Raw genomic sequence first — 27,442 nt, 5'->3', positions numbered from 1 at the left:
GCATGGAGACGATCAGTCTGTGGCACTGCTGAGGCACTATTGAGCCTTCAGCTCGTCTGTATTGTTGGATCGACTGTTTCTCATCTTGCACTTGAAAATATCCCATAGATTCCATATGGAGTTCAGGTCAGGCACTGTGGGCAGGTGCTAAAGTCTTGCTGAAAAAGGAAATCAACATCTCCATAAAGCTTGTCAGCAGATGGAAGCATAAAGTGCTCCAAAATCTCCTGGTAGACGGCTGTATTGACTTTGGACTTGATAAAACACAATGGAGCAACACCAGCAGACTTCACGGCACCCCAAATCATCACTGATTTCGGAAACTTCACACTGGACTTCAAGCAGCTTGGATTCTGTGCCTCTCCAGTCTTCCTCCAGACTCCAGACATTGATTTCCAAATGAAATGCAAAATTTACTTTTATCTGAAAAGAGGACTTTGGACCACTGAGCAACAGTCCAGTTCTTTTTCTCCTTAGCCCAGGTAAGATGCTTCTGATGTTATTTCTATTTCAGAAGTGGTTCGGTAGGCCTTTTCCTGAAGACGTCTGAGCGTGGTGACTCTTGATGCACTGACTCCAGCTTTAGTGAACTCCTTGTGAAGCTCTCCAAAGTGTTTGAATCGGCTTTGCTTGACAGTATTCTTAAGCTTGCGATCATCCCTGTTGCTTGTGCTGCTTTTCCTACCCAATTTCTTCCTTCCAGTCAACTTTGCATTTAATATGCTTTGATACAGCACTCTAACAGCCAGCCCTTTCAGTAATGACCTTCTGTGACTTACCCTCTTTGTGGAGGGTGTCAATGATTGTCTTCTGGACCATTGCCAATTCAGCAGTCTTCCCCATTATTGTGGTGTCAGAAAACAAGAGATAGCCGGAATTTTTACTGTAGGGATGGACATATAATGAAACTCAAATGTAAATATTCTAATATTTTGAGAGACTGGAGTTTTGAATTTCATGAGCTGTAAGCTGTAATCATCAAAATTAAAACAAAAAACTTTTGAAATGTTTTACTTTACATGTAATGAATCTAGAATATATGAAGGTTTCATGTTTTGTATTAAGTTCCAAAAAAGAAGCATATTCTTATTATTCATATTTCACCATATTCTTATTTCCCTTCCAGGAACTCGAGCTGCGGCAAAACGCTAGGGAAATTCTTCTGCGTGACCGCACTCTGAATCACGTGTGTAATCTGTCCAATGGATGGACGAGACGTCATAGGTGGGTGACGTCACCGACCGGGAAGCATAAAAGCAGTGGAATCCCGACTTCTGCTGACGAGTGAATTCAACGAGTTAAGCACGCTCTTTGGGAGACTCTCGTGCTGGCGGTACGGCGCTTCAGCTGTGGTGGTTCTTCCTGTGTCGAGTGGATTGCACACATCAGGTTGCACTACCCCCTGATTGTGTTGCAAGCGGCCATCTCCCCTGTGCGCTTCAGCACACTGAAAGAGTGATTTCCCTAAAAGAGCATTCACAGGTGCATCTTTTTAAAGACGTCGTTGCATCTGGCAAACTCGACGTTACGTCTTTGTAAAGATGAGTTGGGTCTTGCTACAGACAACGTGTCACCCGTGCGTTTCTGGATGCGGTCGTTACCTGGCGCGCGTGATGGTCATGGTCATGATCGCTGCCTCACATGCCTGGGCAGTAAGCATGCTGAGATGGTGTTCGTGGATGAGGCATCTTCTCATGGTGGGAAGATGATCATCTTGGAGTTGCGGGCCAGGCTCCGTTACCTCGACAAAGGGATAGAGCTCTGTGGCCTCTGCCTCGATCTGGCTCTCATTCTGGCTGCAGACAGACGGGGACTACTTCAGGCAGTGGCATGGGTGGTCTGAGGATTACAGTGGTGGCAAACCCTCCAGAGAACCAACCCTCGAGGGACCATCGCTCCTCTTGCGCTCCGAAACCAGTTGAGCTGTCAGTGGAACGTGCTGGGCCCTCTACAAGGGGTGCACCAGCAGTTACCCTGGCGCTCCTCCTGATGACCAGATGTCGACCGCTGCATCGGAGGGGAGCCGGAGCTTTCTGGGGAAGAAGATTCGGCTGTGCTGCTGCTCCGGCAGTACCAGTGCCTGAGTCGGATCCAGAAATCACGGCTATGCTTTCCCGGGCCACTGAGAGTGTAGGGCTCGAGTGGAGATCCCACCATGTCCCGAGCCCTCAAGGTTGGACGACTGGTTTCTCGGGGTAGCTTGCGCTGGTTCTCAGCACCCTGCCTCAGTGCCTCTCTTCCCGGAGGTGCATGGGGAGCTTACCAGGTCGTGGACGGCACCTTTTACTGCCAGAAACCGCCCTGCTAGCTCCTCCCCCTCACCACCCTCGATGGTGGCGCAGCTAGGGGGTATACGGGGGTCCCCCCTGTGGAGCAGTCGGTTGCGATGCAGTTGTGTCCTAATACCGTCTCCACCCGGCAGGGCAAACCGTGCCTCCTCCTCCGGGCCTGTAGGTACTCGTCTGGTCTGTCCGGCGGTGCTTATGTGGCCTGTGGAGAAGCTGCCTCCACCTTACGCAACGGCGTTACTGCAGGTTCTTCAGGCTAAGAGCACTGAGGGACATGCACAGGGGTGGTCACGATCCGGAAGCTCTGAGAGCTTTGTACCGCTTCTGACTTCCCGCCCGTCCTGGCCCCCGTCAAACCTGGCGGTGAGCGGAAGAGCAAGAGGCCCCGGGACGGGCGACCCAGAGAAAGAGGACTGCTTCGGGAGGTGGCGGATGCGCCTCCCTCTCCCCCGGAGGAGGGCCGGGTGGAGATTCTCTTGTTTCAAAAATCTCGACAAGAAGCTGTTGTCTCTGCCTCTGGGTCCCAAGAGGGCATGGAGAGTCACGGACGGACCAACTCCGGACCGCACTCATCCTCCTCTTCGCCAGCTGGCAGCAGTGGGTGGTTCGAGAGCGTCATCAAAGGCCCTACTCACGCACCCTCTGCCAAACCACGGAACCAGGTAAGCGTGCACCACACACTCAGATCTCTTTTCTCGGTATGGAGTTGGATTCGGTCAGTCAGACAGCACGCCTCACGCAGGAACGTGCTTAGTCGGTGTTGAACTGCTTGAATATGTTCAAGAGCAGGACAGCGGTCCCACTGAAACAATTTCAGAGGCTCCTGGGGCATATGGCAGCTGCAGCGGCAGTCATATGAGACCGCTTCAGCACTGGCTCCATGGCCGAGTCCCGAGGTGGCCGTGGCAGCGTGGCACTCACTGGGTCCAAATCACACCGGCCTGCCGCCGAACCCTCACCCCGTAGTCAGACCTCTCGTTTCTGCGGGCTGGAGGGCTTGCAGTGTCGGGGTTTGGACGGGCCCCCAACTGCGCTGGCAGATCAATTGCCTAGAGTTGCTAGCAGTACGCCTAGCCTTGATCCATCTCAGGAGGCGCTTACGGGGCAAGCATGTACTGGTCCGCACGGACAACAGCTGCGCTCCCTGGAGAGTGGAGACTCCATCCCCAGGCGGTCCAGCTGATTTGGAGACGTTTTGGGCCCGCTCAGGTAGACCTGTTTGCGTCTCTAGAGACCTCTCATTGCCAGTTGTTTGACTCCCTGACCGAGGGAACACTCGGCACGGACACACTGGCACACAGCTGGCACACAGTTCAACACCGACTAAGCACGTTCCTGCGTGAGGCGTGCTGTCTGACTGACTGGGCTTTCGCAAGTATGCGTTTCCCCCAGTGAGCCTTCTCGCACAGACACTGTGCAAGATCAGGGAGGACGAGGACAGCCCCTCCTTGGCGGATTCCTCTGAGGAGGGATTTACTGACTCAGAGACGGGGCACCTTGTGGCACAGGTTCGAGGTGACCTACCCCAAGAGGTAGTTGACACCATCACTTCGGCAAGAGCGCCGTCTACGAGACATGCTTACGCCTTGAAGTGGAACCTGTTCGTCGAGTGGCGTTCTTCTCACTTCTCGCCATCACCCTGGCTTATCAGGCACAGGGTGTGCCCTGCCCATTCAGGTTGAGAGCCCACTCTACTAGAAGTGTTGCATCTTCCTGGGTGTTGGCTCAAGGCGCCTCGCTGGCAGATATTCGTAGAGCTGCGGGCTGGGCGACCCCTAACACGTTCGCCAGGTTCTATAGCCTGTGTGTGGAGCCGGGTTCCTCCTGTGTTCTCACCTCAAACGGGTAGAAGCACTGAGAGGCTCCGCTTTCGGGTCGGCTTGCTAAAACTGCTCCAGAGAGTCCGTACGGTAGACCCTGTCGAGCTCCTCCATTGCCTCTGCAGTCAGACGTGGCGGAGCGTCTGATGCTAGGTCCTTGCTTGATGAATCCGTGAGAACCAGAAGAGGGCTGGGTTCCATATGTAAGGCCTAATTGGATCCCATATGTGTAAAGTCCACGGTATAGCCTGAGAGCCCGTGTTTCCCCGGCAGACATTCTGCCATTGTCCAAGAGGCTTCTATCTCCTCTAAATTTTCCATATGCACCTAAACGGTTGACTCATATGCGTAAGTGCTCCTGAACCTCCTTCGGGAAGGGTGGGCTTCCGCAGCGTCCGGTTCCAAGTGGAACGGGTACGTTTTCCCAGTGTTATCCAGTCTTACTGAGTGGGTAGTACCGTAGCAAAAGTAACTGGTCTTCTGTGCTAAGCCCTGACCTGCGCCAAAAAATAGGAGCGCAGGAGGCTTCCACAGGACACTGGAAGGGGCAGTATCCATGGCCCTTTGGTAGGGATCCCAATTCGTCAGTCACCGACGTGACCCAGAGTGACCGACTGATAGGGAACCTCTCGGTTACGTATGTAACCCTCGTTCCCTGAAGGAGGGAACGGAGACGTCACGTCCCGTCTCCACGGCTGCTGTACCACCGCTGAGCGGCCGGGTCACCGGCTCGGCTCCTCAGCGAAAACCTGAATATGCACTGCACCTGCTGCCTGCTTATACTCACGCTGTGATTAGCGGCAGCTGGATGCAGTAATCGCATGATAATGTGCATTGGCTCGTTTAGTTACACTCGAAGTGGAGTGGTCTCTCTTAGCGAGATCCCAATTCGTCGGTCACCGACGTGACGTCTTCGTTCCCTCCTTCAGGGAACGAGGGTCACATACGTAACCGAGACGTTACATGCATAACCTGAGACGTTTTAAGATGCACCTGTATATACTGTATGTGTATATATATATATGTGTATATATATATATATACACTAGTCAACACGTGAAGTGGATCAAAGTTGTCCTAAAACCAAAATGCATTCTTGTCTTAGGCCAACTTTGATTAACTTTTTTGATCCACTTCAGATGTTGACTACTGTATATATACCTCAAACTGTCATAATTTTATGTTACACTTATTTTACGGTGTCCTTGTTACGTTATACTTTTAATTTCTGAGTAATATTAATTGACTACATGCACTTACTATATGGTTAGGGTTAGGATAGGGTTAATTGCATGTAATTATGCATAATTTATTGTTATTACTACAGTAAGTGCATGTGTAAATGTGTAAATGCATTACCAAATTTTAAAATAATAAAAAAAAAACATCATAAAATATTACCAACCCAAAATCACAGATGTTTGTTTTAAATTTTGGTTAATATTTGAAAGTCAATTTCCATATACCTTAAAATTTTGGCTACAAAAAAAAAAAAAAAAAAAAACATTTTAGAATATTTCCATCACAATTGTCACAGGAAAAGGGTCGCTTTGTTTTAAGGTCCAATTCTCGCTGTTAACAAACCATCAACTATTACTTTTGCCTCAATAAACTACTAATTTGCTGCTTATTAATAGTTAAGTTAGTTGTTAAGTTTAGGTATTGGGTATTAGGGATGTAGAACATGTTCTTGCAGAATATGTGCTTTATAAGTACTAATAAACAGCCAATATATTAATAATAGGCATGCTAATAAGCAAATAGTTAATAGTGAGAATTTTTGACATTTTGTGACAAACTGCATCAATAGTGGGGCACAATATATGCTGTAAATTGTTACAAAGGCAACATGCCATTTAACAGCCCACTATAGGTTTTTCAGTAAAACATTAAAAAAAGTGTGAGAACCTTCCCAAATTAAATGTGAAAAAAACAGTGCATAAGAAAATTGGTACATTTTGACATCTAAAAGAGCCCCAAACTGCAGTAATGACTCTCTTTCTTAATTCAACCCTGTGTTGCTCACATCCATCCTGCCTGTCCATTCCTTCTTTATGCCCTTAATCTCCAGTGTGCTGTATGCTCGATAAGGAGAAGTGGCTTGGTGTGAAGAGACTGGCTCTGCTAAAAGGAGAGGTTAATAAAGGTGCCATGCCTCCCCATCCATTCGGTGTCAAAGGCCCTCATCTGTGAGGAATGTCCAGCTAAGATGTTTTAACTGAGAAAGCAACAGAGGGAGAGAGAGCGAGTAAAGGGAGAGAAAGAGATAAAGAAATTCGGCCATCTTACCATTAACACAATGAAAGCTTTCAAACGCCTCAGAGTCAAGATGTCTACATAGATCACTATTTATTAGTTCAACAGTTTAATATATAATCTATATTATCTTCAAAGCTGCTTATCAAACAAAATAAAACATGACTGACGTGAGTGTGGGGGGGTCTGCTATATGTGGTTCACCGCCTTTCAGAACCAGGACATAGTGGCCAACAAATTAAACCAACGGGGTTGAGTGCAATATAAAATGTTCCTACATATTCAATGCAGTTTAAAGTGAATGAAGATAAATGAGCACATTTAACATGTCAAGTATTTCCCACGTCTCATGTCTAGAGGTGCCTCCCATTTATCATAGGATTTGACTGCAATTTATATTCGACTGCTGATCAGCCAATCAGACAGGATCAGAATAAATCGACATGAAAAAAGACACATGGCACATGTTTACATGCCTGCATCTACATATATGCACACAGCAATAAGTCAGCGCATCAGTTAGAAGCACACCTTGCCGCAGGTCGGAAGCCCAGAGGTCTTTATTATAGTGTGAGCTCATCATTACCATAACAACTGTATTACTGGAATAATCCTCTCCAGGCACAGATACGAACAGCTTTTCATAATCTCTCTAGGTTTGACGGATCTACTAGTGCTACTCCAAACAGGGCCATAGCTGGAGTTTGCGGGGCCCCGGTGCAGGTTGTACCAGTGGGCCCTGTTTGAATTTGTATGTTTATTCTATTTAATTGTTTGTGCTATTTACACAGTGTTTAAGTTTTTCAAGTTTGTAGGTGTCCAGGTACAGAAAACAGATAATTAAATGTAAAATAGCACTGCATAGTCTTCGCTGTATAAATTAAATACACAGTCAAACCAAAATGTATTCAGACTTTTCAACATCTCTCACATTATCACACTTTATTTGCTATAGTTTAGAAAATGGTAATAAAATATGACAATAACTCAGAGTTAAACTGTGTCAGAACAAATTTATCTTGATAATGTCAGATAACTTTGATAGAAAGGTATGTAATGGATAACAATCAACCAAAAATTCAGGGGTTAGTATGACAATTTTTACACGACTATCAATACTTTGTTGAACAATTTCCAAGCAATGCTTAATTTTGTCCAGTCTCTAAAAAGGTTGCATTAGCAATTAAAGAAAAAACACATAAGCAAAACATGGTCAGGTCCAAGTGTCTGAATAATTTTTGGTGATTTTTTTTTATCAATTTTACTGGTAGTCCACTGTATTAATAATTTTTGGGTATAATATGTCACAGTTTACTTTATTTTGCTATAGTCTGTTACATAAATGAACTATAGTGGCCTGCACCCAAATATTAAAAATTATATCTGGTGTCTGAATAATTTTTGGTTTGACTGTGGATTAATTTTTAAAAGTAATTCAGTCAAGAGCAGTGAGTGATTTTCTTTCTTTCATTTTCATGGATTAACATTAAGGACACCAACAGCAGCTAGTAAATTAGGCGTGGTCACTTTAAAAGACAATATATCCAATATAATGATGCATATCCAATTTATTTTTCAACTGTTTACTTTAACTTAAGACATAACTGACAGTTTTTTTTTCGTTGATACTCTCCAAGACAGGTATTTTAACATAATTTTGTATGTATATGTCGGTACAAGAGCAAGAAGATTCAAATTCAGTGTTCAAGCGCTTTGAGATGCGGCTCTCTGCATGCACACCGAACACGTTTTTTCCGCCTCTTGTTTGAATGCTTTAAACTCTTTTGAATGTTTAAATTGGCAAGGCTTAAAAACACGTGCAAATGATAAGCTTTCATGACGACGCGCAGCAGTGGCCCGTCAACTGTCCTGAGCGTGTTTTTAGACTGGCTTCAGCCAGTCGGTTGAGATCGCCGGGCCCCTATAATCGTCACCACCTTTCACCCCACTAGCAACGGCCCTGACTCCAAACTCCACCTTTTCTCTCCCTTAATGAACCTGCCTGTTATTGAGCAAAAAAATTTATTAATTAATTGACTGAATCTATTTTTCCCCTTTAATTCTCCAGGAGTGTTTAACAGTAATTAATACGTTCCAGAAGGCATGCTGAAATACTTTACCACACAGTATGACTATCACGACGCTGTAATAGACCGGTAAACAAACCCAATACAGTGAACCAGGGTTATTTTAGTAAAACCAAAACCATAAAAAATTCTTCAATTAAAATAAAATAACCCTAAAAGTGTCAGTCCACCAAAAAATGAAAATTATTTTATCACTTGCTCATTATCAAAGAAGATATTTTGAAGAATGTTGGTAATCAAACACGTGTCTGTCCCCCCTTTGACTTCCACAGTATGGAAATATAGGTAACACTTATATTAAGGTCCAATTCTCACAATTAACTAGTTGCTTACTAGCATGCATTTTACATAGTGGCTGTTTATTATTACTTATAAGGCACATATTAATGCCTTATTTTATGTGCATGAACATGTTCTAGATCCCTGAACCCGGCCCAATACCTAAACTTAACAACTATATTACTAACTATTAATAAGCAGAAAATTAGGCGTTTTTTGAGGGAAAACTCTTAATTAATAGTAAATATGTGTTCCCTATTCTAAAGCAATAAAATACTACGTCAAAGTCAAAGGAGACTGTCGGGATACGAACATTCATAAAAATAAAATAAAAAAACACATTGGTAACACTTTATATTTACTAAGAGTTTTCCTTCAGTAAACTCCTAATTACTGCTTATTGATAGTATGCAGGTTGGTGGTTGTTAGGGCTGGGTTTTGACACAAATTTCACGATTCAGTTTGATTCTGACTCACTTTAATATAATTTTAAAATCACTGATTGAGAGATTACATGAGACAGGATATAGATTTCAGTAAGTTGTACTTTTTCTTTTAACATATCTTCGGATGTTTATTCATGTTTATTTGATGCTGAAACTGGTATCAACGCAGAGGAGATGATCAGTTCACGTGCGTTTGCACTGCTGCTTCTCTCGAACTGAGGCGCTACAGTCACTCCACATTAAACAGCAACAAAATGGCATTTATTGTTTGAATACTGTAATACAAAATGGTAAGAATTTGAAATCTGACACTTTCTTTCATATCAAAAGTAACAAAGCTTATTGCGATTTTTGGATGCAATGTGCACTACAATGTTCCGTTCATTAACTGAAAACAGGCTAGACTAATCAGTTCTTGTGATTTAAGAATCATAATTTTTTCGAAAAAAAATTGAGAATCAATTAAAATCGAGAAATCAATATTTTTACCTAGCCCTAGTGGTTGTAGTAATTATGTTTAGGTATTGGGGTAGAATTAAGGGATCTAAATACGGTCATGCAGAATAAGGCATTATAACAGTGCTTATTACATGCTAGTAATGTAAGCTAATTAAGCAACTAGTTAATAGCGAATAGTGTTCCCAAAGTGTTACCAAAACTTAAACAAGTAAAACAAATACAGAAAATATAAAAAATAAAAACTAATTAAAAATAATTATAAAAACAATTACGGATCTCAATCATAGTAAAATAACACTGTTGCAAACTGCCAGAAGACATATACATTGCTCATCTCTGACTGACATTTTTTAATAAACACTTGTTATACTGTATACGTCTGTCTTAATTAACCATAAAAACCTTCGAATCGCTTCCAATGGCAGGCAGCGAACGGGCTCGTGGGGGAGATCAACAAATGAGAATCTAATGAAAGTGTGAGCTGCCTTCTTTTCCTCTGCCTAGGGGACAAAAGCACGAAAGCCCTGAACGCTCTCAGTGAGCCGCAGCAGGAGTTAGAATGCAACAGTGCGGAGTATTTACTTCAAAAAGCTTAATTAGGTCCAAACTCAGTGAGCCACCACGGTAGAGCTGGTACCAAGGGAATAGAGCCTATGCCTTTGCAATTTCTTCCCAAGCAGAAGGAACGAAACACCCCACAATAACACTGACAAAAAAATGCCTCACCCTGATTGGACAAGTGATATCACAAAGACGTAGGAGTGACATCAGTAAGTGTTATTGTGAAGGATGCAGTGTTTTAAAGGCTGTAAGGATGGACCTTCTGACGTACCGAGGCCGATCACTGTGAAAAGTTGGATTCCAAGAAAACTGTGGGTGGAGGAGGACAGATTAGCATAGCAAACTCTGCGATGCCCTCTACTTTTCATCCTGCACCTATCCTCCTGGACCTGGACTCTATTAATCATATTTAGTTAGATCACTTCCCCAGAGCATCTCCATCCCAGGAGGTTACGAGCATGAGAGCAAAGGTGAAAATCTACATTAGACCAGGGATAGTGTAATTATAACCTAATGATAGCATTTATACAAAAATGGAGCATAATGGAAACGACTGCAGTGAGTCGTATCTTTACGTTAGTTATTTTAATACTATTTAATTAGATATTCTTAGGCAGAAATTAGTCATATTTAAAAGACTTTTGCAAAGAAATCAAATGCAGAATAAAAGTGTGAAAATTAGAGGAAATTCTTCCCATGAGCACCCATTCTCTCTACTAGAAGAGAGGATCAGGTGGTGGGCTTCCCGTTGAGAGACAGACCCATATGGTGCAACACATCAAGCCCACAGACAAACATAACCTACAAAACGCGAGGGTGTACAAGGATACGAACATTTCTAGATAAGACCAAATGCGTCATAGACATAGATGTGAGGGACAGTAGGACATGACCCTCTCAAAAAATCCTATATTTGTACTTTTGAATAACTCTGAATATATTTTCCTACAGCCAGATGTTTCCTTTGACTTTAAGGTTAAGTACTTGGTCTGCATCCATCCATATATCCATCACTGATCAGTGTTACTTATTTCAATTAAAGGGCCCCTATAATGCAAAATTCACGTGTTGGAAGTCTGTGTACATAACCACCCTAATGATCAAAATCCACCCACTCCTTTTTTTAAATCACTATAAATGTGTATTCACAACAGGCTTTCCAATGACAAAGATTTGATCAATTTGTATAACTTTCCTAATGTCCCTGTTATTTCCACGTTTTCACTAACTGTGGGAATCTAGCATATATTGATCTCCAGTCTAGCTGCAAACTTCTTGACTGCTAGAAATAATTAGCTAATGAAGCAACCATATACAGTACGCTATCTAACCTGTCCATATATATATATTTCCACTTAGATGAACAGAAAAGCGATCAAATTAGCATTGCAGATGGCACAACAGGTTCACAGGTGGTTTATAATAATGGTTTAGTGAATGTTAGACTCATTTTTAGAGTGCAGCGTAAATATAATATAGTTATAGGCAAATTAGGCAATTAAGCAAATTAAGCAATGCAAGAGGGAAGGACAAGACACTTGGCTCAGATCCACAATGTCACAAATGCACACAAAACAAAAGTTTCCTCTGTCCATTAGGACAAAAATGGACCTTACTGAAATAATAAACTTTAGATTTTTATGTGCACCTGATAATATGATACAGTAGCTAGCTTCACCTATTTAATTTAATGACTTAATTATGATTAAAATACAAAATACAAACCACTTACACCATTGAACAAAACCATGAGCACTGCAGAGAAACACGTGAATGGATGAACTCCCCCTCGCACACACTCACAAGCATTTCATGGGAAACGTTCTGAGGGCATGACAACTGTTTTAGATGTTTCACTGTAAGAAGGAGGTTTATCCAGAAATGTCAGCATTCTCCATCGCCTTGGATAAGAGATAAAGCAGTAACCCCACCTACCTCTGATCCATGCTGCTGTCTCTTGCTCTCAACTTCAAACAGCAGCATGGCCCCTAAGGAGGCCGTGTGTGGCCTCTGCATGCCTCAGACCCGCTCGGCCCTTCTGGCCCATGTATCTTCCACGGCACTGTCTTAAGGACAGAGAGACAGAAAGCACAGAGCCCACAACACCAATTATCTAATGGGGTGCTAGAGGCCCTGACAAAACAGCAGCAGGAAGAATCGTTTTTATTTTTCATAGCGTTTCCATCTCACACTCTCTCCATCTCACTTACTCTTTGTCTGTCTGCCAATCTGGGTGAGGGGCTGCTGTGCCATTGTGCTCTAATTTCACTTCCTATTCATAAAGCTTGTCTCTTATGCAGCTATTTCAAAACTCTAGCTTTTCAGGGTACAAGCTACTCATACAGGGATAGTTCACCCAAAAATGAAAATTCAGATATTTTTGATAAAATCTGAGAGCTTCCTGCTATGCTATGTCCTACCTTTCTGGGCCTGAATGTTTTTAGTTGTACTCGGAGTTCACCAAAAATATCTTAATTTGTGTTCCAAAGACGAACGAAGGTCTTATGGGTTTGGAACGACATGAGGGTGAGAATTTTCATTTTCGTGTGAACTATCCCTTTAAGGTTGTTAAACTACTATCAAGCTAGTCATTTAAAACTTCAGATAGCTACACTACTAGCTCACACAAGATGGCAAAATTGTTTAACCTTGTATGACTTGTATGATATGGTACAACGGGAGGTGACAATGTTTTTTTTCATATTTTTATTGCATTATATGACTTTTCCAGTCTCGATTTCCAACAGTCTTTTAGAGCTTGGCAAAAAAGAAAAAAAAAAGAAATTCATTATAAAATTAATTTACATGTCTTCTCTGGGTCTATTTTTAAATTAAGGCTACCTCACACATCCTTAAGACATTGAAGATAACCCTGGTTCTTCAATTTAAAAAATAAAATAAAAATTGTTGTGTGGGAAAATAAAAAGAAATGGCCTCAATTTGAGTTATTTTTGGTTATTTACAAATGGTTGTTTTGATGTCTTTTAAATCACTTTAAATCATCTTGAGGCTCCCTCAGATCGTTGCTGAAGCCCCCTAGTGGGCTCTGGCCCCCTATTTGAAAACCACACTTTTAGATTATTATTCATAACACCTACCTTCACCAGTCACTTATTAGTTTAGTCAATAACAGTAGCACTAACAAATAAAGAGAGGGAGAGAGAGAAAAAAAACATTGTTCAATATAAACATAAAACAAATGATAAGGCTTATCAAAACTCACAGAACTTTTAATATAATAAAAAATATGCCTAGATGCTTTGTATTCAGCAAACAGTCTGCTCTACAAAATGACTGCTGTTTGAGTGTTCAGACAATATTGGCGGTATTTGTCCATCTTCCTAAAATGCTGCTTGGACACATGTCTATTTTCCTAATTTCCTTTTCATTCACATGTTTTCCTATTTTTTTTTTATGTGCCGTAATCATGACCGGCTGTGAAAGGCTGAAAGGAATTTAATTGAGCTAGCATCACCCTCGTGCAAATTGCAGAGCAAAAAAAAAAAATTAGCACAGGCAGCAGTTCGCTTTGGAGATAATTCATCAGAAGATGAAATTCTTAATGCAAAGAGTGTAATTTGTAATGATAAACGTGCATTTCCTTCTCCACACACTTTCACACAGATTTAATAGAGCTGACAGCGCAAGAAAAAAGAAAGAAAGGGGGAAGTGGGGGTGAAGGAGAGTGGGAAAGAAGATAAAGCCTCTATTTTGCTTCTCCTGTTGTACATTCACCACTGCTTCTGCGTGCTGCAGAGAGTGAACCGCTGACACACGCAATGAGAGGAGGTGAGAAATTTCACCGCTGACAATGGCTAGACTTGTGATGTATTAACAGCGTTTGCACCCTCAACATGTTATTATTTCAGAGTATTCAGCACTGCCACACAAACTAGATAATGATGAGAGACAGACGTAAATATACAGATGTTTAAGACATACTGTAGGTGTATTTATGGAGCAAATTCTAATATAGCGAAGGCAGAGATAGCCTACAGGTCTTTGACATAGCAAATGAAGTTGTCAAAGGGAAGCCATTTTGAGTTCTTTCTCTCCCTCTCTACAACCATTGCTGCCCTCCCTTTTCCCTCTTTTCTTTCCCATCGGAGAGAACCTGCTCTATGATGTTTGCTATGCACGCCATAGCCGTGACAACGTCTCAATAGCTCGGTTCTCCCTGATGATCAATGGTGTGTCAGAATGACTAACTGAATTAACTGAGGAGGTATGCCATGTTAATCTCCATCAAAAGGTCACTTTGAATATGAGCATAATTTTCTCTGTGCTGGTGTCGCAGAAAAGAGGAGGAGGATTCTGAATCATAGCTTTTGGTGGCATTCTATTTTTTCTTTAAAGGTCTGAGTTGTGACAAACCGCAACAAGTCTGTGTTTCCTTGTCAACGGCTCAAGCCTAGCCATACTAGCTCGGAAAATCTCCAGTCAGTGTTTATTTTACCGTGTCATTCTGAGGCATATTTCACAGCATGTGGTCTGAAGACTAAAAGCAAACATATGTTGGGTTTCTTGAACACTTTTGTGCTAGCATGCTAACATGCTAGAAGACCATAAGGCGATACTGTTATGATGTCAGTCCCACTTTATATTAGGTGGCCTTAACTACTATGTACTTGCATCAGAAAATATGTACAATGTGCTTATGTTCATATTGTATTGCAAAACATTTTTGCTGCTATTAAAGTGGGATACGAGTGAAGTTAGGAACAGGTTTGGTGGTATGGGTAGGTTTAAGCGTGGAGTAAGATGTAAGGGATGGGTCAACAGTGTAATTACAGAAATTAATTACAGATGTAATTACATTCAGGTATTTTTTTAAATACAGTGCCTTGCGAAAGTATTCATACCCCTTCATTTTTTTCCACTTTTTTTATGTTGCTGTCTTATGTGAAACTGCTTTAAATTACTTTTTTCCCACATCAATCTACACCCCATACACCATAATGGTAAAGCAAAAAAAGGTTTTTAACATCAAAGAAATTACAAACAATTAACAATAATAAGTTTAAATTAAAATGACCAAGAACCTGATGGTCACTCCAGTCGAGCTCCATGATCATATGCGGAGATAGGAGAAATCTACAGAAGGACAAACATCACTGCAACACTCCACCAATCTGGGCTTTATGGCGATGTGACAAGACTCAATCCTCTCTTCTGTTAAGACACATGAAAACACACTTAAAATGTGCAAAAAACCACATAAAGGACACTGAGACTCTGAGAAACAATATTCTCTGGTCTGATGAACCTCAATTCTATGCATCATGTTTGAAGGAAACCAGCTCTGCTCATCACCTGCAGAGTACCATCCCAAAAGTAAAGTGTGCTGGTAGCAGTCTCATGCTATGGGGCTGTGATTCAGCGGCTGGGACTCAGGGACTCAGAGTAGAAGAAAAGCTCAATGCACCAAAATATAGAGATAGCTTTAATGAAAACCCAGTCCAGAGCATTCAGCACTTCAGACTGGGCAGAAGGTTCACCTTCCAACAGGACAATGACCCCAAGCACACAGCAAGAGTGGCTTAAAGACAACTCTGTGAATGTCCTTGAGTGGCCCAGCCAGAGCCTGAGCTTGAACCCAATCAAATATTTCTGGAGAAACCTGAAAATATGCATCTACCTCCATCCAACCTGACAGAGCTTGAGAGGTGAAGAGGTGAGGAGAAGAATGGCAGATAATTGCCAAATGCTGATGAGCAAAGCTTGTTGCATCAAACAAAAATGACTTGATACTGTAATGGTGCTTCAGCTAAATATTTAGTTAAGGGTATGAATAGTGTGACGAGCGTCCCGATCTCTCATTAGCGTTGCCCTGGAAACGCATCAGGAACACCTGGTCCCGCTCATCAAGATTGAAGCGGACGCACCTGTTCCCCATTAGCCCGCGGCCAGATAAGCCGTGCGAGGCCTGGAGACGGGGAGAAAACCTCTCCATGCAACCAGCGTATTGATGGGCTTACTCTCTCTCCTTTTTTCCAGATACGAGCGTGTAGACGACCCAGCCAGCACCCCGCACAGAGCCGGTCCGCCACGCCACGGAAACGCACAGAGAGCACCCCAGCACCCACCTTCACCTACCACCACCTGTTTGCTTAATAAATCCACCCTCCGGGGTATTTCTTTGAGTTTACCTTGTCGTGTGATCCTTCCCCCCCCGCCACACTGGTGGAGAATGCGGGCAGACTAGGGGAAGTTTTACCGACAGGTGTTCACCGAAACTCACCGCACCGACCTTTTTTTTCTGTTTTCCTGTTTTAGGCAGCCACTCCTCCCCGAAGCATGGAAGATCTGCTGAGGCAGCTCACCGAGGTCAGCTTGCGCCAACAGCAGATCGTGGAACACCTCGCCAGCCGGCAGGGCCAGGTTGACCAAGAGCTCGCGGAGGTTCGCTTGGCCACCCGCCAGCGCGTTCCGTTACCTGACCCACGAAAACAGGCCACCCAGCTCATTCCTAAAATGACGGGGCAGGACGACGTGGAAGCCTTCCTTCAACTGTTCGAAAGTACGGCTAGGATTGAACAGTGGGATCCGGAAGAGTGGGCGAGCGCGTTGGCTCCTCTGCTTACGGGGGAGGCGCAAAGAGCCTACTTCAGCCTCCCTCCCGACGCAGCGGAAAGTTACAAAGTGGTGAAACGGGAAATCTTGGCTCGAGTGGGGCTGTCGCCAGTATGTGCCGCGCAACAATTCCACGAGTGGGCATACCAGCCTCGTCGATCGGCGCGGACCCAAGCCGCCGAGCTCACGCGACTCACCCACCACTGGCTCATGGAAGGAGCCCCAACAGCGGCCCAGGTAACGGAACGAGTCATCGTTGATCGCCTCCTGCGCGCTTTGCCTCGCGCATACCGCCAAGCCGTTGGAATGCGGAACCCCACCACCACAGCCGAGCTCGTGGAGGCGATCGAGCTGGCAGAAGCGGCCCAACGCCGAGATGGCGGGGAGCGAGTGCTGCCTTTTCCCCGGAGGGTGGTCCAGGAGCAGCGCGCGCCGGAGGGCACCTCGCGACCGGTGGGCAGAGCGGCGGCCCCTGAACCACAGGACGAGTCTATGCCGACGGCACCCTCCTCCCCGAAACCTCGTCCGTGGCTGGCAGGCTGTGTTATGCACCAGGACCCGCCGCGTGGAGCCCCAGAGGTAGACGTGAAGATTAATGGTCGCCCCCTCAAGGCGTTGCTCGACTCCGGCAGCGCAGTCAGCCTTGTCCGGGCCCACGTGTTGCCCCCACGCCCCGAATCCAAGACCCGGCTGCCGATCGCGTGTGTGCATGGGGACACACGGGAGGTGCCCACGCGCCGGGTGACCATCGCCGCCAGTCCAGGCTCCTGGCCCATCGAAGTGGGCATCGTCCGGAGGCTGCCAGTGGATGTACTACTAGGACGGGACTGGCCGGGATTCGACGCCGTGTTGGCCGCTGTGACACAGCCTGTCAGCTCACGAGGGGGCCGCCGCGGTCGGCGACCTGGACCCCGTCGCCGCCCCGTTCTCTTGGCCACCGATAGTGGGAGAGAAGGTGAGTCCCCCTCCCTTAACACTAACGTGTACTATGATGTGTATCAACAGGTGGTAGGAGGGGGCTCATTTGGACGGGCCCAGCGGGAAGATGAGCGGCTTAAGCATTGCTGGAACCAAGTTCGTGTTCTGGAGGGAAAAGACCGCCAAGCACAGCCGCATCCTCTCCCACACTTCATTATAGAGAACGGTCTGCTCTACTGCGTCGCTGAGCGAAGGGGGGAGAAAAAAAAACTCCTGGTGGTGCCACACTCCAAGGTCGAAGCCATCCTTGAATTAGCCCACGCGCACCCCACCTCGGGACACCTTGGGGCACACAACACCACGCAGCGCATTCGGGACCGGTTTCACTGGCCAGGCCTGGAGGCTGAGGTCAAACGCTTCTGCCAAGCGTGCCCCGTCTGCCAGAAGACGTCTCCCAAAGCGCCCCCCCCCCTTCGCCGCTCATCCCCCTGCCCATCATAGAGGTGCCTTTCGAGCGCATCGGGATGGATCTGGTGGGGCCGTTGCCCAAGTCAGCCTGGGGCCACGAACACATCTTAGTGATTGTTGACTATGCCACCCGTTATCCGGAAGCCATCCCCCTGAGAAAGGCCACGGCAAAGAACATCGCACGGGAGCTCGTCCTACTCTTCAGCCGGGTTGGCCTTTCAACCGAGATCCTGACCGACCAGGGGACGCCGTTTATGTCCCGGCTAATGGCTGACCTCTGCCGCCTGCTCCGGGTAAAGCAGCTTCGGACTTCCGTATATCACCCCCAGACAGACGGTCTCGTCGAACGCTTTAACCAAACACTAAAGCAGATGTTGAGAAGAGTAGCCGCCGAGGACCGGCGAGACTGGGATCTGCTTTTGCCCTACGTCCTCTTCGGCGTACGGGAAGTTCCGCAGGCTTCCACCGGTTTTACCCCGTTTGAGCTCCTTTTCGGCAGACAGCCCCGGGGTTTGCTGGACGTGACCAAGGAGGCGTGGGAACACCAACAGGCCACCCCGCACCGATCCCTTGTAGAGCATGTCACCGAAATGCGGCAACGGATAGATCAAGTCATGCCAATAGTCCGGGAACATATGGCCAAAGCCCAACAGGCCCAACGGCGTCATTACAACCGGACAGCTCAGCCCCGAGAGTTCCAAGTAGGCGACCGAGTGATGGTGCTGGTACCCACATCCACCTGCAAATTCCTGGCGACATGGCGAGGGCCCTACACAGTGGTGGAACGAATAGGGCCCGTCACGTACAAGGTACGTCAGCCCGGGAGGCGAATCACCGAGCAGTTGTACCATGTCAATTTGCTGAAGAAGTGGGTAGGAACCTCGGCCCAGACTGTAGCCCTTGCCACGGTGGAACCAGCCATTGTGGACAGCAACCCGGAACTCTCGGCAGCCCAGAAGACTGAGCTGCAGCACCTGGTCGGTCAGTTCACAGATGTGTTCTCCCCGGTGCCAGGGCGTACCCACCTCCTGCAACATGACATCAGGACGCCGCCAGGAGTTGTGGTGAAACAACGGCCCTACCGCATCCCTGAGGCTCGTCGGCGGGCTATTGAGGACGAAGTCCAGGATATGTTGAAGTTAGGGGTGATCGAGCCGTCTCATAGCCCATGGTCCAGCCCCATTGTCCTGGTACCAAAGCCGGACGGCACCCTCCGTTTTTGCAATGACTTCCGCCGTCTTAACGAGGTCTCGGAGTTTGACGGGTACCCAATGCCCCGGGTGGACGAGCTCCTGGAACGCTTGGGAAGGGCTCGGTACATTTCCACCCTGGACCTCACCAAAGGCTACTGGCAAGTCCCACTGACCGAAACCGCCAAGCTCAAGACAGCGTTCTCCACCCCTAGTGGCCATTGGCAGTACCGGGTCCTTCCCTTCGGCCTGCACGGGGCACCGGCCACGTTCCAGCGCCTGATGAACATCCTACTACGGCCACACCAGCAATATGCCGCTGCCTACATCGATGATGTGGTCGTCCACTCGGAGCGTTGGGAAGACCATCTGGAACGCTTGCGGAGGGTGCTGACGGATCTTCGGCGAGCGGGGCTCACCGCCAACCCTGCCAAATGTCATCTGGCATTTTACGAAGCCAAGTACCTGGGATTCCAAGTCGGACGAGGCCTCATCCAGCCACAAGAAAAGAAGGTAGAAGCCGTCCGCGCTGCTCCGAGACCCAGCACCAAGTCCCAGGTACGAGCGTTTTTAGGGTTGGCGGGGTACTATAGGTGTTTCATCCCTAACTTCTCCTCTATAGCCGCCCCCTTGACAGACCTGACCAGGAAGGGGCAGCCTGAACGCGTCAACTGGGACTCCAAGGAGGAAAAGGCGTTCAGGTGCATTCAACGGGCATTAACGGAGAAGCCGGTTCTATGCGCACCGGACTTCAATTGCCCCTTCCTGCTGCAAACCGATGCGTCCGAGACGGGAGTGGGAGCCGTCCTGTCCCAGATCCAGGAAGGTGAGGAACACCCCGTCTTATATATCAGCAGGAAGTTGACCCCGGCGGAGAAGAACTACGCAACGGTGGAGAAAGAGGCTCTGGCAGTCAAGTGGGCAGTCCTGGAGCTGCGGTATTACCTGCTGGGACGAAGATTCACCCTCTTCACAGACCACGCGCCCCTTCAATGGATGGCGAGGGCAAAGGATACCAACGCCCGGGTGACGCGGTGGTTCCTCGCGCTCCAGGACTTCTGCTTTGAAGGACCCCGCACAGAGCCGGTCCGCCACGCCACGGAAACGCACAGAGAGCACCCCAGCACCCACCTTCACCTACCACCACCTGTTTGCTTAATAAATCCACCCTCCGGGGTATTTCTTTGAGTTTACCTTGTCGTGTGATCCTTCCCCCCCGCCACAATACTTATGCAATGTACTTATTTCTTTTTTTTTTTTTTTTTTATATAAATTTACGAAGTTGTGACAATTCTGTTTTTTCTTTGTCAGTATGTTGTGTGGAGTGTAGATTGATGTGGAAAAAGGGTAATTTAAAGCAGTTTAACATAAAGCAGCAACGTAACAAAACATGAAAAAAATGAAGGCACTTTCACAAGGCACTGTATAAGTACAATGTAAAAACATGCATGTACACAATAAATGCATTGTTCCAAATGGTTGTAAGTACATAGTAGTTAAGGCCACTTAATGTAAAGTTATATATAATAATACATTAGAGTATATTTTTAGAGAAAAATAATATTAGAGATGTACTAGCATTATTATTCAAAACAGATTTACATTATCTTCTTCAACTCAGATCTTGTTTAACCCTCATGTTTTGTTTAGGGTCTCACAGCCTCCATGGCCCTTGTAAAAGTGAAAAAAAAAAATTATAATAATTTAACATTGAAGTATCAGGTTCATACTTCAGGTCTTAAAATAATCTTATAGAACACTATAAAAAAAAAAAAAAAAAAACATTTCATTATTTTTACCCATACAAAACAGTTTGGTTACCAAAATTCTTCCAAATATCTTTTTATATTCTGCTAAGACTACAGGGTGACTCATGAAGATTAGTAAATGATGCCAGAATTTTCGAACTAATTATAAAATGCATGAAACATCCTTCATTAAATGTATTACTTATGTTTGGGGTCTTAGAGACAACAGATGTGTTTTACTGGTGTCTATTTGACCTCAACAAACCAACTATAACAAACGCAATTATGTATATTGGATAACAGTCATATTTCTCAAAAGTTATATGCACAGTATTGGGGTCTCTGGGACCCCAAATATAAAGGCGGTACAGTCAATATAAATAGACCCTGAGTGTTAATGAATATTTGAATTTTTATTATCTGTTGTGTGTTTCCAGGTTTTTGATTACCCTGCACAAATAAGACACTGCAGATCTATTAAGATTGATTATAATATTAAATCAATTATTTCCTCTCTAAATCCTGTTGTTATAATGTCAGCTGCCATCAGTGTGTCAAATAATAAATCACACATAAAGGTTACATAACCATTAATAACTATGTCATCACACTGCACTTGATTCAGCGTGACACAGTCAAATATATCAGACTTAAAATAATGAGCTACACCAGACAGCTCTTTATTTTTTCAAATAATGGGATTGCACAAGCCTTGAAGGCAAATTGAAAGATCCTGTCAGCTCACAGTCAGCTGAGGCTTATATTCAATCTATTGCAAAGTATTAAAAACTATAATCACAGAATGAAAATATTACTGGTGCTCAAGAAGTCATCTTATTAGTGCTTAAAATGGACTTGCACTTTTTTCCTGTTGTAATATTACATACAGTGGGATGAAACTACTACTGCTGGCGGGATGTGCTTGTGTGTGTCCGCACTAACATGCCACATTTTAGCGTGGTTCATGTAGTTTTAATCTGCTTGGCCTTGATGTGCATGCTTTTCTATTCAGAATGAAACAAAAAGTCTATTGCCTAAGGAGAGAACAATGGAAAACCTTACAGTTCATATACAATTCAGAAAGGCATTATGATTATAAGACTCAGTGCATCATTGACCCATATGTTGACAGCAAAGTATAAGCAAATGCACTTTCAGATGTGTTTTAGAAAAAGAAAAAAAAACTTCACTTTTGGCTGAAATCACAAATTAATATGCAATTTGTAAAACATTTAGGATGGCAAACATGATCACATGTAAAGACAGAAATATAAGCTGTCTTCCTCTTTTTGAGTGTTTTAGCAGCTTGATAGAAAACATAATAAATAGTATATTCTTGTTTGCCTCAGAATAGAGCCCTGCACGGGCCTCAAATTTAGGCCCTAGCCCGGCCCTGGCCCGAGGCGCTCAGGCCCTAGCCTGGCCCACGTCCGACAGCTTATCAGAATTACCGGCCCGAGTCTGACCCGAGCCCGTCTTTTTTTTTCCTCTTCTCCTAAAACGGTTTATACTACTGTTTCGGCTCTTAAAAAGGTAGTTATTTTATAAAACAAAGAAAACAAACATGATGTGCTTTCTGGCGGTCTTGAACAGGAGCGCTTCACAAAAATGAACCGAAGCTGAGCGAATACATGCCTCACAGACATGATAAATATATCTATAGAAAGCTTTAAATGATCACTTAACGAAATAAAAATAAATTGAAAACAAAAACTCTTTTCTTTTATTATAATCTTAATCATAATCAATAAAGATGCATTTCTCTCTAAAGGCGCGTGTAATGAGGAGACGGCGAGTCAGGATCAGCAACTTCCTCCTTGCGACACAGACTCAGAAAACATTAGTTTATTAGTAAATAATTCAAATATCTCCTTACTATTTCCCGCAGACACATTCATGGTTATGTTTGCTGGGGTTTTTCAGCAAGCTTTAGCCTATTGCATGCATTTGAACGCAGAACTATTCAGCTGCTGCGGGACACTAAACACCATCGAGCTGCTCTCAGTCGCGGCAGCACGGTCTCCTGTTGTTTCCACCAGCGCGGCAATTTTTTTCATCACTAAGCGATAGACGTCTACAATATAAAATAAGGAGAAACCCAAAACAGGCCCAATGCCCGGCCCGCTATGATGTGGAAATTGGCCCGAAGCCCGGGCTCTACCTCAAAATACTTCATATTTTAAAGAATACTGTCATAATTTATCAATTATTATTATTATTATATTTATTATAAATAATTATTAGTTTCTTTATCCATATATTTAAGATAATAAATACAATTTTTAAAATGTAGGTACAATAAAAATTGCATTGAACACAGATGATACAAATAATGGCTTAACCTTCAGATTGAAATCACACAATTAAATCACAAAAACATATAAACCAGTGAAAAATATTGTCACTGTGCTGTTCTGTCATTTAGTGTCATTTAAGATAAAGGTTTAGAAGATCTGCTCAGACTGTGTGCTGTAATTTTGCTCTTCCATCAGAGAGAGCTAGACAGAGCTAGAGAGAGAGAATGAATTCCTGCTGGGGCTGCTGGGGACAGCAGGCTGGCAGACGCAGCACGTTGTACTGTGTTCTCTTTCATGATTTTTAATTAACAGCCTGGGAATTTCCAAATTCCGGGGGAAAAGAACTTGAATAAATGAACAGTTCTGTGAGACAGCTGTTCTACTGCACCACAAAGTGAGAGAAACAGGGAGGTGAAAAACTCTATAAATATGCCATGCACATCAATCAGCATATATTTATCTGAACATGGGAAAAAGCACAACAGTCATGTCAATAAAATTGAGCTTGGTTTTGTTTAATATTCATGGATGACGTCCACTCTATCAACTTAGCTGCAACACTGCATGTGGCTTTGAGAGTCTTTGCCATAGTTGAAGGTATGGTATTGACAACGTCTATAACAGTTTATGCTTTGGAGTCAAAGTTGCCAAAGAGAGCAAGACATAAAATTTCACAACATTATGTGTGCTGATCACAGTCGATGCAAGGCCTTCACGTCAAATGAAATATTGAATTTTGAGACGCTGTAGAACTGTATCTGAAGAATAGGGTTTTGCATAAATGGCCAGGAATTCTTTAAATAAAGTACTCAAACATGCTTAAGCCCAAAGCATACCTTGGCCGTCCATGTTCCACAACGTTCTGCACGCTGTCCTTGTGACGCAAAAAAAGTCACAAGTAACTGTTCCTGGTTTGTTTTGAATAAGATATAGCAGAAAAATTATTCATAGTTCCGTGAGGAGTCGGTGAAGTAGTCAGTAATGACTCAATGACACAATGAGCCTGATTCAAACCACTAACTCACAAGCAAGTTTGAGGCAGTTTCATGAATTATTAAATATGACTATAGAAGTGCATGAGTGCATAGTGCATGAGAGATGATATCTGGCGAAACCACATTTGTAAGGACACACAAGCTCTCCAATGGCAAATAGATTTTAAATTATTAGCCCCATAATAATTAACAGTCAATTCTATTTATATTGAAAATATTTTATGAAAGAATTACAACCCGAATTCCGGAAACGTTGGGATGTTTTTTTAAATTTGAATAAAATTAAAACTAAAAGACTTTCAAATTACATGAGCCAATATTTTATTCAAAATAGAACATAGAGCAATAGAACATAACAAATATTTAAACTGAGAAATATTACACTTTTAAATGAGCTCATTTCAAATTTGATGCCTGCTACAGGTCTCAAAAAAACTGGCACGGGGGCGACAAAGGGCTGAAAAAGCAAGACATTTTGAAAAGATTCAGCTGGGAGAAAATCTAGCAACTAATTAAGTTAATTGACATCAGGTCTGTAACATGATTAGCTATAAAAGGGATGTCTTAGAGAGGCAGAGTCTCTTAGAATTAGAGATGGGCAGAGACTCTCCAATCTGTGAAAGAGTGCGTAAAAAGATTGTGGAATACTTTAAAAACAATGTTCCTCAATGTCAAATTGCAAAGGCTTTGCAAATCTCATCATCTACAGTGCATAACATCATCAAAAGATTCTGAGAAACTGGAGAAATCTCTGTGTGCAAGGGACAAGGCCGAAAACCTTTGTTGGATGCCCATTGTCTTCGGGCCCTCAGACGACACTGCATCACTCATCGGCATGATTCTGTCATTGACATTACTAAATGGGCCCAAGAATACTTCCAGACACCACTGTCAGTAAACACAATCCGCCATGCCATCTGCAGATGCCAACTAAATCGCTATCATGCAAAAAGGAAGCCATGTGTGAACATGGTCCAGAAGCGCCGTCATGTCCTGTGGGCCACGTTCAGTTCAAAAGCCAGCATCTCTGATGGTATGGGGGTGCATAAATGCATACGGTGTGGGCAGCTTGCATGTTTTGGAAGGCACTATGAATGCTGAAAGGTATATAAAGGTTTTAGAGCAACATATGCTCCCCTCCAGATGACGTATATTTCAGGGAAGGCCTTGTGTATTTCAGCAGGACAATGCAAAACCACATACTGCAGCTATTATAACAGCATGGCTTCGTAGTAGAAGAGTCTGGATGCTGAATTGGCCTGCCTGCAGTCCAGATCTTTCACCAATAGAGAACATTTGGCGCATCATTAAACGAAAAATACGTCAAAGACGATACAGAACTCTTCAGCAGCTGGAAACATATAGCAGGCAAGAATGGGACCAAATTCCAACACCAAAATGGAAGCCATATCACCCTGCAGCCCAAGACTGGTGTAGGATATCAGAGACTGAATCAGACAAATTTAAGATTCGATCAGAACATCGAAACATGAGAAGCTGAGATTCCACAAAGAGGGGCCTCAAAGCTGTAACAGGACAACATCATAAATCTCTCCAAATCCTAGCGCCAACTAGTCTGAAGCAAGCAAACTAACCAGCAAGCCTCTTTCACAGAACAGCTTACAACCTTGAGACAAAAGAACACTTATTAATAATTCCAATTCAGGAAGGAGACTGTCATATTTGTGGCAAGTAATCAAGACTGATGGTCACATGTAAACCTGTAATAGAAAATCACGACCTACAGACTCTCTTGGGCGGGTCTCCCCCATACAAGACAAAGACTTAGACTGGAATTCCTTAGGAGACCTTTTAACCTCTCTCTGGTCATCACAGAACATGCCTCTTATTCTCCATCGAACTACACAGAGACAATCTGTTCATATGCACTAAAAATCATCTTAAAAGGACTTGTGAATTATTTCTCTGCATAGATATAACCTATATTATGTTTGTAACCCACACATTAGATTATCATGTTTTAATCAAATAGTATGTATGTTTTTTTTTTTATCGCTATTGAATAGCTGAAGGATTCAGATGCATGTTTGGTATGTATGAGTTTGAAAAATCATGCTTTAAATGTTTCTTCCATTCTCATATACTCATTCCAATATATTCATTCCAATGCAATAAACTTTGCAAGAGCCTGTAAAGTTCGGACCTCTGACTGAACAGATATCATGTTGATTTATTGCTTGGGTGGAGGAACAGAGCAACACCCCAAGCAAGGACAGTATCTAATTGGTCAAGACGTCCAGATGGGACGGTCTGAAAGCCGAGTTTAAAAACTCAGGAAACATCAAACTCTTTTTTAGTCCTCTTAGCTCTCTTCTCCTCTTCTGCTCTCCTTTTCTCTTTTGACGCTGCTCTTTGAGCGTGCTCTGGCCCACGTGCCAGCTGCTACCACAATGAGAAAACCACCTAGTCTTGTTACATCCTTTTATTCTTATTCTTTTTATTTTAGTTTCTTTTCTTTCCGTGGAGTTCCGTGTTCTAATGTAAGTTTGCTGCAAAGTTCAGCTCCGACTGCACTCGCTTCAAACTTCAACCAGACCAACTCTGCATCTGCAGCCAACGCCAAGACATCACTTCAATGATTACTGAACATCCAACCAATCAGCAAACGCAGTGCGGGTATATAATGAGCAGCAGGTGCGTTGCATCATCAGGTTTTCGCTGAGGAGCCGAACAGGCAAGGCGGCAGCATCAGCGGGGTCCAGTGACTGTGGCGACGGGACGTATGTCTCCTTTCCCTCCTTCAGGGAACGAGGGTTACCTATGTAACCGAGACGTTCCCATTCAGGTGTCAAATTCACGTTCGACGTAAATCGGACTGACCGATGAATAGGAATCCCTACCAAAGCGCCACAGAAGCTGCCCCCTTCCAGCGCTCTGTAGCAAGCCTCCTGTACCCCCTTGCTTAAGGACAGTGGGAGAGAACACAGAGAGTGTCGCTCACTGCTGTTCACCAAAACCCATTCAGTGAGACTATTGGATAACACTGGGAAAGCGTACCTTTTCATTGGAAAGGACTGCTGCGGAAGCCACATCCTT

The 27,442-nt window shown here is 44.2% G+C and overlaps 1 protein-coding gene across 1 annotated transcript; it reads left to right on the top strand.

Moving 5' to 3' along the window:
* The first annotated feature begins 16,191 nt into the window (after positions 1-16,191).
* LOC306857929 (uncharacterized protein) lies at positions 16,192-20,530 on the top strand. The gene is made up of 2 exons (XM_079398208.1): positions 16,192-17,724; positions 20,399-20,530. Exons 1-2 carry the CDS (start codon positions 16,494-16,496, stop codon positions 20,410-20,412), a joined length of 1,245 nt encoding a protein of 414 aa, XP_079254334.1. The 5' UTR covers positions 16,192-16,493; the 3' UTR covers positions 20,413-20,530.
* The last annotated feature ends 6,912 nt before the right edge of the window (positions 20,531-27,442 follow it).

This window comes from Barbus barbus (assembly GCF_936440315.1).
Source record: "Barbus barbus genome assembly, chromosome: 38".
NCBI classification, from domain to species: domain Eukaryota; kingdom Metazoa; phylum Chordata; class Actinopteri; order Cypriniformes; family Cyprinidae; genus Barbus; species Barbus barbus.
This window is presented reverse-complemented; position numbering and strand designations above follow the sequence as displayed.